Below are 13,779 nucleotides of genomic sequence, written 5' to 3'. Positions count from 1 at the left end.
AGCGCTAGCAGGCAGGGAGAGAGCGAGCAGTATGGCTTCGTGGGAGATGTAGAGCTTTTCAACGATTGTTGTTTTTTTAAACTGATGATTTTCAGTTTAGTGATCAACAAAGGCTGATAAGCTAAATCCTATTCATTAAGCATTTGAATTTTTAAAAATCTAATCCTTAGTGTCCCAGGAGGTGGTAATATTACTTGGTGCTAAAGCAAGTTAATCCAGAGGACTTGTGAGCAGTTATTGGTTACCATTGCACTGCTTTTTGTACCACAGGCAACACAAAGAGAGGCTTCCAGGACACAGCTTTAGCCCTCCTCTAATCTCAAAGCCCCGCTGCGTGTCATGGTGGGGTCTCTGGGAGCTAAAGCTGTTTTCTTGTTGGTTTGCATTGGCTGCCTCTTTGTCTTTTCAGCATGGATCAAGATGTCTGGAACAGGGAAGCTGGCCCCGGGCCATTTGCTTTGCCTATTTTAGTCATGGCACAGCTGAAGAGGAAGTATGGAGTGCTTTCCTCTTTTTATCTGGTGAGAAGACTTGTAACAGTTGATCCTTTTTGGCATATGGTGATAGACTAGATGATATTTTCATATATCTTTCTTTCGTTCATATTTCCGTGATTCTGTGACGTTTGTGGCTTTTGCCTTTGCAATGCCATGCTACCAACTCATGGTATATCAAGCTTATTCATACTTTGAAAGGAAAGAAGTTGTGCCAGTTTCACATAAACAGTTAATGCCATTGTGGTAATATTACAGTTGCTGTCTTTTTCCACATAGCACAGATTCAGCTCCCTGTCTTCACTGTAATCACTATAAATTATACATTGCAGGGAATGTGATCAAGTTAGGAAATGCCAGTCCCACATCTGTACATGTATGCTTGGCAACTCATGTAAACTCTTCTTATCTTTTTTTGCCTGGTTGTAGCATTGCTGTAGTGATCTTCATGTACTTCATAAAATAATGGGAAGATGCAAACTGCTGTTCATCTAGTAAATGGCACTGGGGGGATCCCAGTATTATTTGATTTGTCCTCTTTTGCTACAATGGACAGCTCTGTAACCACAGTTGGGTTTCTGGTAGGTCTCGTAGGGTCAGTCCAGTCTTCTCCCACATCATTGTTACTGAGAATGGAAGTTCTATAGGTCGTTGGCCAGCTCAGTCTTCAAGCCATAATACATTTCATATAAATGAGTGGAATGAAACAGTCAGATAGGTACAAGACTTGGAAGACATTTGGGAGTATAAGCTTTGTGGAGGCAGGTTTTTCACTAAAAGATGTTCTTCTGGGATCTCAGAAAAAACAACAATTCAGTGTACTACTTCTTTATTTTGCAATATAAATTGTAATTTCACAAACCTTCATTATAATCACACAGGAGAGGACCCATCTGCCCAGTCATCGATAAACTCCATCCCCACCACAGGAGACAATATGTATTAGGGCAAGAATACAGTAGATGATCATCTTCTCACAGAAAAACCCCCACTGTTTTATGCTTACCTTTACAAATAGGTCACAAACAAACTGAAAATGCAGAGGAGAGAGGTACCTCAATTAGAGTCTGTGGAAACCCTGGAGTACAAGTGTCTGTTCCTGCTGTGCTGAGAGGATCAAGTGATAGGGACAGTAGCAGCCGGGCTCTCAGAGCACGAGTCCACACACCCTGACACGTCAGGACGTCAGGAGACAGATAGGAACCTGAGCTAGGTGAGATAGGTGCAGAGGAGAGCCTGTATAATTTTGCACAGGCATCTGTCTCCTTCCTTATGCAATTGCCTACTCTGTCTCTGTTTAGAGCTGGCTGTGGTGAATATAAAAGCAACCATACAGTTTTCTTTTCTAAGCACATTTCTCTCCATAAAGTATCTAGCAAATGATCTGAGTGTTTCAGTCTCAACAGATTGGGAAATGACTGTCATTCAACCAGAGCTTTCATGAGTTTGGGAGCTGGCAACTGTCTTCACTTGGCTAACGTGGAAGAAAAGAGACCTCATAAGGTCGGGGCATATTTGCCAGAACCCTGGGTAATGGGGAAATGTCAATGTCCTTGTGATCCACAACAGATTTCAAAGTAAAGTTCTGCAGGATGGCTGTTAAAAATATGAATAGCTCCATCCGGGCCAGACCTTCTCCTGCACAGATGCGTTTTCCTGCAAGCAAAAAAATAATAAAAAGTGAGGTGACAGTGGAGTATTTTGCTGCTAAATTATTTTAACCACTGTTCCATGAAAGTTCAGACATCTTGGAATGGACAGGCAGTGCTGCAGCATTTTGGGGAAGCAAATGAATTGAACTAGGGGCTAAGTGTCTAGAACAATGAGAGTGCTCAGTGGGCAAAGGCAGTTTGAAGGCTTCGGTTTCTCATGTTCTGCTGCTGTTTGGTGGTAAGTTTGGAGAAAGAGAAGTTGCATGGCTGAGTCTCACTTCATACATCTCTTCTTGTAGAGTGCATTGGAGGAGCTTTTGTGGCTGCTAAAAAAGGAAATCAGCTGAAACTCTAGTACAGGAGTTAGGGCTGCCCAGAACTGACGCTAGCAGATCACCAGACATCACCTTACAGACCATGGTGATGGAGCCGCTAAAATCTTCAAAGAGGTTCTAGGAGAGGACAGTCTAGGATCTGAAATAGAAAGAGGTCTTACCTGCAGAAAATGGCATGAAGTAGTCACTCTTTTTAAAGGTACCATTTGCGTTCAGGAAATGTCCTGGGTCAAATTTTTCTGGATTTGGAAATTCCTTGCTATCATGTAGGATGGGAGTCAGCAGAGGGAATATCATGGTGTCCTGAATTAACAAAGAAAGGAGAAGAAAGCTGAAATGGAGACATGCTAAAACAAAGCGGCATTGCAAGTTCCCAGAGCTGAATAGAAGGGTAGTCAAAGTTTAACCAGTTTAAAACGAGCATTTAATGAATAAAAAATCTGTGCCATTGGTATGGCAAAGATGTTTTTTAAATGAATTTTAATGGTGAGTCTGATTAGAGTATTTAATATTGCTTCCAAATAAATTAGAACTTTAATTGCTTACATTTATGTGAAAAAAATAGAAAGCTCTATCTCCCTCTTCACATAGAGGATGAAGTCTTTTTTTTTTTCAAATACAAGGGGTTGGACTCAATAACTTCCAGAATCCCCTTCCAAACAAAATTATTCCAATTCTATATCACATTTCAGTGTTTTTGAAAATAAAATAAAATACAACTAATAGAACACTTCATTGTTTTCAAGAGATTATGACCTTTCTCAGACACAGTGGAACAGACCTTGCGGATAAAATAGTCTCTGAACTTGGTGTCTTTGATCACAGTATGTGGGACATTAATTGGAAGGAAATCAATGAATCTCTGGATTTCATGGACCACAGCATCTGTGTAGGGCATCTGGCTCCGATCTGCCATGCGGGGTCTTCGGTCTCGGCCAATCACACAGTCAATCTCCTTTTGAATTTTCTCTGTTAGGAAATAAGTAAGTGTTAAATGGACAAGTCCCCCATCTATTTGCCTAAACCTTTCCCCGTATTTACAGCAAAACTTGCTTTTAGCGCACCAGGAATATATGAATGCACTTAGTACTAATAGAACTAAGACTAATACAGATTTCCACACTGCAAAGACATGTTTCCTTAGTCGGGGGACCATTGCCACATGTGGTAGTGACAGGAATTGTCCAAGTTGATCCCATGACCTGTTAAAAAGTTTTCAATTATTTATTTCCTTTTCTATTACCTACTATCTCTGGGTATTTCTGGAGAATCAGAAGTCCATGTCTCAGCGTGATGCTGGTGGTCCCTGTTCCTGCAAGGAACAAGTCGAGCGTGGTTCTGCTCAGGGTCTCAGTGGTGAATTCTGAGTGACCATTCCCTTTTTCCTGGAGGAAGATTTGGCAGAACATTTTGAATGACAAAGCTAAGCAGCTTGTTTAAAAAGGCAAATCCTGTACCCATAATGTATGTTTTTAAACACATCTAAAGTCCTTTCAAAAATACGATGCTCACTCTCCAGAACACCAGCATTTATGGTACTTTTACTGAATAATATCATGAACCTTTTTTAACATGGGAGGAGCATTAAATTACATCAACCAGATTGGTCTTCAGCTTTCCTAACATTGGCTAGTGCTGTTAATTCTGTGTTTAAAAATCCTTGATAAGAAAATGGAGATGTAAGAATGAAGTTGATGTGTCAAGAAAAGCAAGTTCCCCTCTGTGTTTGCAAAAGCCCAGTGCCCTGCCACAACTGAAAAGAAGCTGGGATTCAAGCAGTGGTTTTCCTATATTCCAACAAATCTGTCACTCTTACGTTACCTGTTCCATTTTGTTAAGAAAAGCATCAATAAAATCTCGAGGACAAGTGGGATCCAGGGTTTCCTGGTGTTCCGCTATGATGTCTAAAGTAAATTGATTGACTTTTTCAGTATTTTTTATCATTTTTTGATGAGGCCCAGGTAAATACTCCATGACGATTGGGAAGAAATTGTATAGCTGTAAAAATAAAATGATGGAAAAGCACATTCTGATTAATGTGGATACAATAAAATGTTCCCCTAACTGTAACTATGAAAATGGGGCAATTAAACGGTGTTGGAACAGTAGGTCTTTATTATTCAACTGGATTTTAATGTCTTTTACTTTATGGTTTCACTATATTCAAGGATAGACTTCACTTGAGCAACTTTTGCAATTATATCCTCCTTTGGACATACAATGGCAATTCCATAAGATAAGAAAAAACAACAGGAATTGGTTATTTAACTGCCTTTTTGGCTTTCAAAAAATTTCTCCAAATTTAGGAAAATCCACTCCAATTAAAAATGAATAACATAAGTATTCATTAATAAAATATTATAATCATTAACAAATTTATTAATTAAATAAAACTGTACACACCTGTGTTTGTATAGAGTTCTGGAGCTTGTTGTTTTCATCTAGCAACTCAATTAAAGTTAGAAATTTCTTGTCCTCGTAGTCAAACCGATCCCCAAAGACAATGGAGCAGATGATGTTGGCAACAGAGTGGACTAGGAAGTTACCAGGGTTGAAGGGTCGCTCTGCAACAAAAAACCCTGGTATCTTGCTTTCAGTATCTCAGGCATCATCCCCTCCTCTGACACTACAGGGAAGTTTTCCATCCTCTTGAGACCCAGAGTTTTGCACTCCTTTGAAAGGATGGTGAAGGGTTTATCCAACTTATTCTTCTCTACTTGAAGTGAACTAATTTCCCTGCTTTAATGGTTTAAGTATCTCTTTTGTCCTGTTCTCAGCAGAACACTGGTCTGAGTGGCTTGGTTCCTCTCCAGCTGACACATGCCTGTCTGCCTTATAGACTGTTTGTTAGAAATGGCCTAAAGATTCCAACCAAAACCTAATGAAACCGTAAGGGCTTTGCCTGAGCCATGTCTTTAGGTTATTGCACCCTGTTTATGAACTCTATTAGCATAACCTCAGTTGTATAACCCTTTCCTAGGGGTTCAAATGCCTATGATCAAAGTCTAGTTTTGATAGCACAGCTGCATAAGCTTCTAAGAAAACTACAGTGTGAGAAAAAAGTGAGATTAGACCCAAGAAAGAAAGGCAAGGCATAATTGCAGACAGTGACAGGGTGCATCTCAAGGTTTCAAGAGGAGAAACAACATGAAAAGGTATAAAATCCTAAAAGAAAAACAAGGAGTCAGAAAATGGCAACTTGGCAGCATTGAGAATCAGCCTATTCCAAGGAGCAATGGCACCAACCCTTCTCTGCCTGACTGATGACTCCCTGGCCATTGAAGACTCACCAGATGTCTCATCAGAGGTGGTGAGTATATTAATGCTGAGCCTAGTAGATAACTAGTCCTAGCTATTTATTATTTGCATTAAGAGTAAATAATGGCTTTATACTTTTCAGTTATATATATCTTGTTTGCAAAGCCTTTTAGTACACAGTAAAAGATGCCGTAACAAGGTGAGCCAGAGATGGAGGCTTGCAGTAGGGCATAGGAAATACAGTATTACTGTGCTAGTGAAAGGATAAGAGCAATGCAGGTGAGAGTGTTTTCTCTGATTTGTAGCAGGAATGTTTATTTATGAAGCCAGACTGAATTTTCTAGTGGCTCATGGGAAACAGTGATGCTTCAGCATCCTTTTAGATCCATCTGCTTTTCCCCCCTTGCAGAATAAGCATACATTGAAGACTGGCTGTGGAAAGGAAGCCTGTGGTCCAGGCTAGTACTGTGCCACTCTCAGAGGAAGTACTTAGAAGTAACATTGTCTTATATACTACCAGAAGATGCATTTATAGGTTGAAACCAAAGGGTTACCTTATGCCCTGCCCTCAAAAGCAGCTTATGGTCCTGTTCCCATTGCATGCCCACACCAATACTGGGAGGTACTGTCTAGCGTTCAGATGGACTGGACCCAAACCCAAATATCTGTAAATGAGTTGTCTGGTCACCCACTTCTTCAAGATCCGTTTACTTAGAGCTGCAGGAGACAAGGCAAGGAAGTGCATGTTGCTTGGTTACCTGGCAGTGCCCAGCCCTGTCTACATGGCTGAATTCCACCAAACCCTTGGCTTTGGGGCCAAGTTATCCCCTTTGCCACTTCCTGTCTTGTTCCTCAAGCAGAGCAGGTTAAAGGATGCTTTCCAACACCAGTCTCCTACATTTATCCCTCCATACTGTCGCAGTGGCTTTGACTGACCAACTCCTAGGAGTGATAACTTTGCCTATTGGAGCAGGGAGCAGAAACAGCAGCCACATGCCCACTTCTTCGGTCACAGATTTGGTGAAGCAGTCCTACACCCCTCATTGTCTCATTGCAGATATGCAGGGTGTCCCAGCAGGCACAAAGTCCATGTCCTACCATGTGTGTTCCTGATCCTCTCCACCAGAAAAGAAGCTTCCTCCTGGATTCGCTCCTCGATGCTCTTCTTCCCCATCCCAAAATCCCGCAGGGTGGTGAGTGCAAATCGTCGGAGCTGCTTCCAGGTCTCCCCATTGCTGGTCACAATGCCTGACACAGGAAGGAAAAATAGACCTCCATGAGGAAACAGATTTTTTTTCCCTCAATGGGAGCTACACAGTATGTACTCCACATGCAAAGACACCTCTCTGTGGAGTTATACTGCAATTGCCATATGCCCAAAAATGTAACTTCTCTGAAGTTCTGGAGGTTACAAATCTGATCCTTCTGTCACAGCACTTTGAGTAAAACTGAGTTTATTCCCAGAATAAGAAAAACTCTGTTAGGACGTAAATAAGAAGGTAACACTGAATTGATCTTGGCCACAAGCACATGGCCTTTGCACTGATGTAACTGCTCAAATGTTCTGCTGTGCACCTTCACACTGCATGTCATTATTGACAATACCATTGATACTGTACTATAGTACCATGGAATAGGTACTATTTACCCACATAAATGCCATACTGGGAACTGCCCTGGTGAATAAGCTCAGGGCCTAATCTTGAATGTGGCCCTTAGTGGGACAGCCTATATTATCTTGTCTTTGTTGTGCTGTGGACTTTCCTGTTGCTGGTTCCTTAGCTGTATATATATTGTCAATATTTTCAGAAATGGGAGAATGAACGTAAGATCTTAGAGGCACATTTAATGAACAAAATTTTAGCCACAATTTGAAGCAGCTGAAAATAGAAAGGCACTCAGTGACACCAATCTGGGACCTTAAACAGTTCTCCAGGGGTCCAATTTACTCAAGAGTCCAAGTAATGAGTTGGGCTTTTAGTCTTTTAATGCTAATTTGTATGCATGAAAGTAGTAAATGAAATCCACCATTCTGTCCTCCACTGCCCTCTCAGCTGTGTTGCAGAAGCACTGAAAGTATTAGCTTTGTATGCTAACATTACCAGGGATGTACCTTTGCCTCGGAAGAGTTTTTTAAGCAGTGGTAGATTGCCTCTTCCGCTGAAGTCATCTGCCTGATCAATCAGAGCTTCTTTCACAACATCGTAGCCATACAGCACCACAATCTTTTGTGGGCCTAAGTATATTGTGAAGACAGGACCATACTTCTTGCTGAGCTGTAGGAAAGAGGAACACAAAGAACAACATGTCTGAATGTTAATCATGTGAAAAGAAGTTTGTAGCAAAGGGGTCTGAGGGGTGACAATGTGCCATTGTCCCAGCGTCGCTGAGACATGGCATTGATTAGCAGCAGCGCAGAGATCTTTCAACTATGAATTACAGCCAGGGGAAGAGGGAATTGTACAAGAAACAGGGGATATGAATGGAAATGGTGAGTTGTCAAGTCCAAATCCCAGAAAAGAAAATAGTTCTTCACAGAGCTGGCAAAATAGTCTGGAATGCCTTTCTACAGGGCACTGGGTAACAGTTTACATGGGCTCAAAAAGCAATTATATACACTTATGAAAGCAAGTGCCTAAAGGGTTTTTGAGCACAAACATACCACAGTTGTCTCTACAATCTCCTGGGCCACAGACCTCTGGAAACTGGGCGAGTATATCAGTGGAGTGTCACTGCCTCCTTGCACTAATCATGTACTCTTTCCCAGGCATCTGCTTTTGGCTACAATTGCAGAAGGATTCTTGGGCCACTTGGTCCGACCTAGAACACTTCTTCTCATGCTCACTTTTTAAGGGCAAACTAGATATAGTCCCAGGTTTTTTATGGTGGGAAACTGAATCACCTAGTGCTCTGAAACAAAGCAGAATGCCTGAGGATGCTCATGATTCTCAATGTTCACAAGCACCAAGGCAAAAAGGAGTTCATATGGGTATGTGTGCATCTGATGATACACACAGTGACATCAGCCATCACCACAATTTTGCTCTGAAGAACCCAGGGACACCCGCCCTTCCCATCCATCTGCCACCATCCCCTCACCATCCCCTAAGGAACTGGCAGTCCAGCTGAACTCCCTCCACCTATCCCCTCCCAGGCCTTGCAACACACAGGTTTAGTTTGACAGATGGGTGACATCAGCTAGAGGAGGGAATGGACAGCACAATTCACCTCCAAACTTTTTTGCTTCAACCTCTTCACTCACTACTTCCGCTCCCAGGAGATCCTACCTATCTGCTAGGGAGCAGAGGCAGCAAAATGGAGCAGGGTCCTCCCCAAAAAAGGGCCAGGCCATGTTGCCAGCATGGTGAGGAGTTGGCCAGAGGAGGAGTATAGTGAATATTGCAATGGCATCTGTGTCTTGATGGCAAATCCACTGCAAATTGCAGTACTGTTGTGAGGTCAGCACAGGACTCATCATTAGTATGATTATTGTAAATATATAGACTTAGACTTGCAATAAATAGACTTAGATATAGACTTAGATATGTAGATTATTGCAATATATAGACTTTAGAAGCATGTATTTCTGGGAAACCTTTTGGTTCTGTTTGAGTCTGACATTTGGTCAATGCAAATTAAGCTTGTGAATTAAGCTGAGACAATCTGGACTGGACTTTGTTTTATATGCAATGGAGACAACATAGGAAAGAAGGACACAGTCCCTTACCTTCTTCAAGCTTTCAGACAAGTTCCACGGGTTCAGCTGGAGTATGTTTCCAACAATAGGGAGTGAGATGGGACCAGGAGGCTGCTTCTCTTTTTGTGATATGCTTCTCCATGAGGCAAAGAGAAGAAGGCAAGAGATGCAGACCAGCAAGAAAATAGTGGTCATTCCCAGGAGCTCCATGGTGGGCTGAGGAAAAGTCAAGTGTCAGAAGAGCCTCATGTTGGACCTGTAAATCCATGCTTATTTATATGTTGTGATACCAAAGCACATGGATGAAATTAGCCAATAGTGCCTTCCTGTTGCTGCTCAGATATGAGATTACTTATTAATCTGCTCAAGATAAGAATGAACAAACTGTGAATGAACAAAGAAGGAGCAAACTCCTTGTTTGCATACTGATTTTCTACCTCTCTAGCTTGTGTTCCTTTGGATAATCATTCATGTAGGACTAAAGAAATCATGTTCTAATGCTGTCAAACAAACTCAAAGTGCAGAAATATTTAGAGCCTAGTTGCTATGTATATGCTTAAACTCTTGCTGTTTGCCCTCTAGCATAGATTGACATCTGCCAGTCCCTCTAGTATCTGAGCACAGTGGAGGGAGGTGCTGTGGTTGAAAAAGGGCATCACTCCAAGTTCTTCCTAGGCATTTCACCTCCATTTCTGGAATGAAATTATGCAATTGTACCCAAGTCACACATGCAGATTTTGAGGAATACACTCAGCTTGTCCTAATCTGATATTTTAACCAGACAAACAATACTGTCTACAGCATTTGCATGGTCACAGGTTCTCCCCAAACCACAAATCCCTGCAGCAACCTGCAGTCTCCTTTCTGATGTTTCTAGAAACTAGTTGAAGATCCATAGAAGGTGTGAAGATCCATGAAAGGTAAAGGCACCCTGAACAGAGCTTAACAGAATGATTGGGTTAATTCATAGTGAGTATTTAATATAATGTAAGATCTTAAATGAAATGTTATGCTTCCCACTCCTCCTCCCCACAGAAATCCCAAACCCTACAAACAGGGTGAGAACTGTATGTGTTTTCTGGCAGAGAAGTAGAGCAGAACAGTGATTCAGTCACCTGAGACTGAAGAGCTGATCCCAGGACTCTGTTGCCAATCTTGTCTATACATCATACGTAGTGTCTGTAAAGTGTTATCAATCTACTGTAAACACTGTACTTAGACTCCTACAGCCCCTTGGGTCTGGTGTGCTTTGCTCGCAGTGTCACTCACACATCTGGACATGGCTTTTTTATTATTTATCTAATTACTCGCATAATCCCTGAAGGGTTTCAAAATGGTGTTGGGATAAAGCCAGAACTGCTTGAAGGGATCCGTGAGTTTCACTGGAAAGAGATTTAACTGCCAAAGGTCTTGGGTCACCTCTGATGACAGAAAGACAGGAATTATTTGAGTATGAAATGTTATTTGAGTATGAAAGGCTTATTGGAGTATGAAAGACCCATCCTGATACAGTTCACATTCACAAGAAGCACCTGAAAGACTCTGCTTTCTTCCCAGTGTGGTATGAAAGCAGATGCTTGGGCCTCTGGTCTTGTTATGAAATTGCACCATTCTCTGGCTCCACCTGTGAATCTGAGCTCAAATTGACAGGGTGGGTGCCACTGTATGAACCGATCTTTCAAAATCCAGGCCTTCCTCTGAATGTCTTCTGGAGGCTGTTGCTTTGCTGGGCCTGCCTAGTGGCATGTATGGGCCAGCTCCTGGGATCCCATCCTGTGTTTATACGTAGCCTTTAATCTGGGACCTGCACTTACTGTTTAATTCACTTGCTTCTGTTCCTCTCCAGATTGGGTCTGTGAGAAAAAAGGCACCTTCTTATCCCCAAAACAGCCCCTTCAAGCGTATTCACAGCCTACAAGGGTGTACTGGATCTGGCTTCTTCACAGCAGCCTGTATGGTGCTGTGTTTTAGATTTGTGACTAATACAGACTAATTTGTGGGTTGATAACACACCAATGTTTTAGCTATTGCTGAAGAGTGCTTGCACAGTGTTGAGGCCTTCTTGGTTGCTCCCTCTGTCCCCAAACCCAGGTAGCAGGCTGGGGGTGCGCAAGAGATTGGGAGGGGACACAGCCGGGACGACTGACCCAAACTGACCAAAGAGATAATCCATGTCATCTAACATCATGATCAGCAATAAAAAATGGGGACTTGTCTTTCCAATGTAGCCATTGCTCAGAGACTGTCTGGTCATCAGTCTTCTGGTGGGAGGTGGTGAGTCTTTGCATCACTTGTTTATTTTTTTTTTTTTCCTTCTCTTTCCTTAACTGTCTTTATCTTGACTTAGGATTTTTTCTCACTTTTGCTCTTCCAAGTCTCTCCCTCATCCTGCTGGAGAGGGATCCAGAGTTTCCACAGTGGAAAGCTGGGTGCAGGCTATTAACCAGTGTCTATTCCTTGGCTTCCAGATACAAATAAAAGTAATGATTTTCAATATTTGTTCCTTTTAATATTCAGGATCAATGTTCAGAAATATTGGCTGGCAAAGGAAGCTATCTGGCTATAAACATTTACAACATCAGAATATATACCTTCTGGCTAATCATGCACTGAGGAGTGTGATGGGTATTGAAGGTTCTAAGAACAGCTTTACATAGGGTAACCCTTACACAATCACGTACATACCACAAACAAACTGAAACCTGATCCAGCTTCTGAAAAGGACAGCTTTACCCTTGAGCCCCAGGCAGTGGGATGTTGTATGGTAAGTTGAGAGGCAAGGATATGCAATCAAATTTCTGACATCAATGCCCTTAATAACATGCTTTAACTTTTGGTCAGCCCTGAAGTGGTGAAGCAGTTGGACTATCTAGTTGTAGGTCACTGCCAACTGAAAATATTCTATTCTATTCTATTCTATTCTATTCTATTCTGTTCTGTTCTGTTCTGTTCTGTTCTGTTCTGTTCTAAATACCAACTGTGCAAGCTCCAACCTCTTTCAAAAGTCTCCTGGGCTATCTGCTCCAGTCAAGCACTTTGTGAAGGCTGGATAATACTTGTACATACACCTTAAGACATCCAGCATTTGAATCTTTTCTCACCCCTGAGACACAGCTATATATTTGATGTGCTTTAGTGAGGAAAGAAAGAGGCAGGGAAGGCTGGCTGGCTACAACAAGTTTTCGTGGGGAAAGGTCTTCCTGATCTCATGAAGACTAGATCAAACTGCAAAATTATCAGCAACATTAGCATCTCTTTAGACAGGCCAAATTTCCCATCTTTCCTTAGCCTTTACAAGGACAAGGCCTTTCTACCCTTTCTCTTTGCTAGGAGGAGGCTGGGAGGTGACTGGGAGAAACAAGATGTGCAAAAGGAGTGTGCTGCAGTAGCCCCCCCTTCCTGCTGCCGTGGAGGGCAGCCCCTGGACAGACAAATGCAAGAGGCTCTATAACTGATGAAGCCTGGAAATCTGCCAGCACTCCTAGAGAATGTCCCATATCCTTTGGTTTTTTGGCAGATTAAGGTCATGGAAGAGGAGACCATGTCAGAGTTTTTATTCACTATTTTTTCCTCCATTGTAGGCTGGATATTAAGGGGGCTCTATGCCAAGTAGGAGACCCAAAAAAGCAAACCAAACATTAGGCATTATTAAAAAAGGACTAGAGAACAAAAAGGGCACCTCTTTACACCACCATACAAGCTTCTGGTGGACCTTTAGCTGGAATTCTGTGTGAAGCTGCTATTCCAAAAGGATGGAGTAGACCTTGAAAAGCCTTAGAATAAGGCATTTAGGATGACTTAAAATCTGGAAGGACTGGTTAAATGGACTGGGTCTCTCTGGGCTGGAAAAGATATAAATGAAGTGGATATAGCAGACATCTGTGAAACCGTGAAGGGTTTGGAGAAGGTAAGAAGGGAATGACTGCTCATATTCTCTTCCTGTATAGAGCTATAGAGCACTAAAATATGTTTTAAACAGGCAAAAGAAGGTGATTCTTCACACACCATGCCCTTGAGCTGTGGAACGCCATTTTGCAAGACGTATGTGTCCAAAAAGTAACTGGGCAAATTCATGGGAGAAAAATCCATTGAGGGTACTCAGACACAAAGATACCACCGATGGCTCAGGAATCACTGGAAACTGGAGCAATCTGAAAGCATATTCCTCTGTGGTGGCCATGCTTTTATTCTATTCCTTGGGAACTCATTTTTAAGCCACTGTTGGATAGGATTCTGGGATGGCTTGACTATTGTCGCTATCCAGTACATCCATCCTCAGGCTCCTATGTCCTTACGTTCTAATGTGACATTTCACTGCACGTTTTCATTGAGCAGGTTAGCAG

The 13,779-nt window shown here is 42.0% G+C and overlaps 1 protein-coding gene across 3 annotated transcripts; it reads right to left on the bottom strand.

The window, feature by feature from the left end:
- Positions 1-1,753: 1,753 nt before the first annotated feature.
- Positions 1,754-9,646, bottom strand: LOC127017483 (cytochrome P450 2H1-like). 3 transcript variants are annotated; one of them, XM_050898550.1, is made up of 9 exons: positions 9,467-9,646; positions 7,853-8,015; positions 6,838-6,987; positions 4,876-5,045; positions 4,303-4,479; positions 3,725-3,866; positions 3,263-3,450; positions 2,643-2,784; positions 1,754-2,150 (listed from the first exon to the last, which is right to left on the bottom strand). In XM_050898550.1, exons 1-9 carry the CDS (start codon positions 9,644-9,646, stop codon positions 1,969-1,971), a joined length of 1,494 nt encoding a protein of 497 aa, XP_050754507.1. In that variant the 3' UTR covers positions 1,754-1,968. The 3 variants fall into 3 exon arrangements, with proteins under 3 accessions (XP_050754507.1, XP_050754508.1, XP_050754509.1); XM_050898551.1 differs by having other exon boundaries at positions 4,885-5,045; XM_050898552.1 differs by lacking the exon at positions 4,303-4,479 and having other exon boundaries at positions 4,885-5,045.
- Between the last annotated feature and the right edge of the window lie 4,133 nt (positions 9,647-13,779).

This window comes from Gymnogyps californianus, chromosome 6, assembly GCF_018139145.2.
Source record: "Gymnogyps californianus isolate 813 chromosome 6, ASM1813914v2, whole genome shotgun sequence".
NCBI classification, from domain to species: Eukaryota; Metazoa; Chordata; class Aves; order Accipitriformes; family Cathartidae; genus Gymnogyps; species Gymnogyps californianus.
This window is presented reverse-complemented; position numbering and strand designations above follow the sequence as displayed.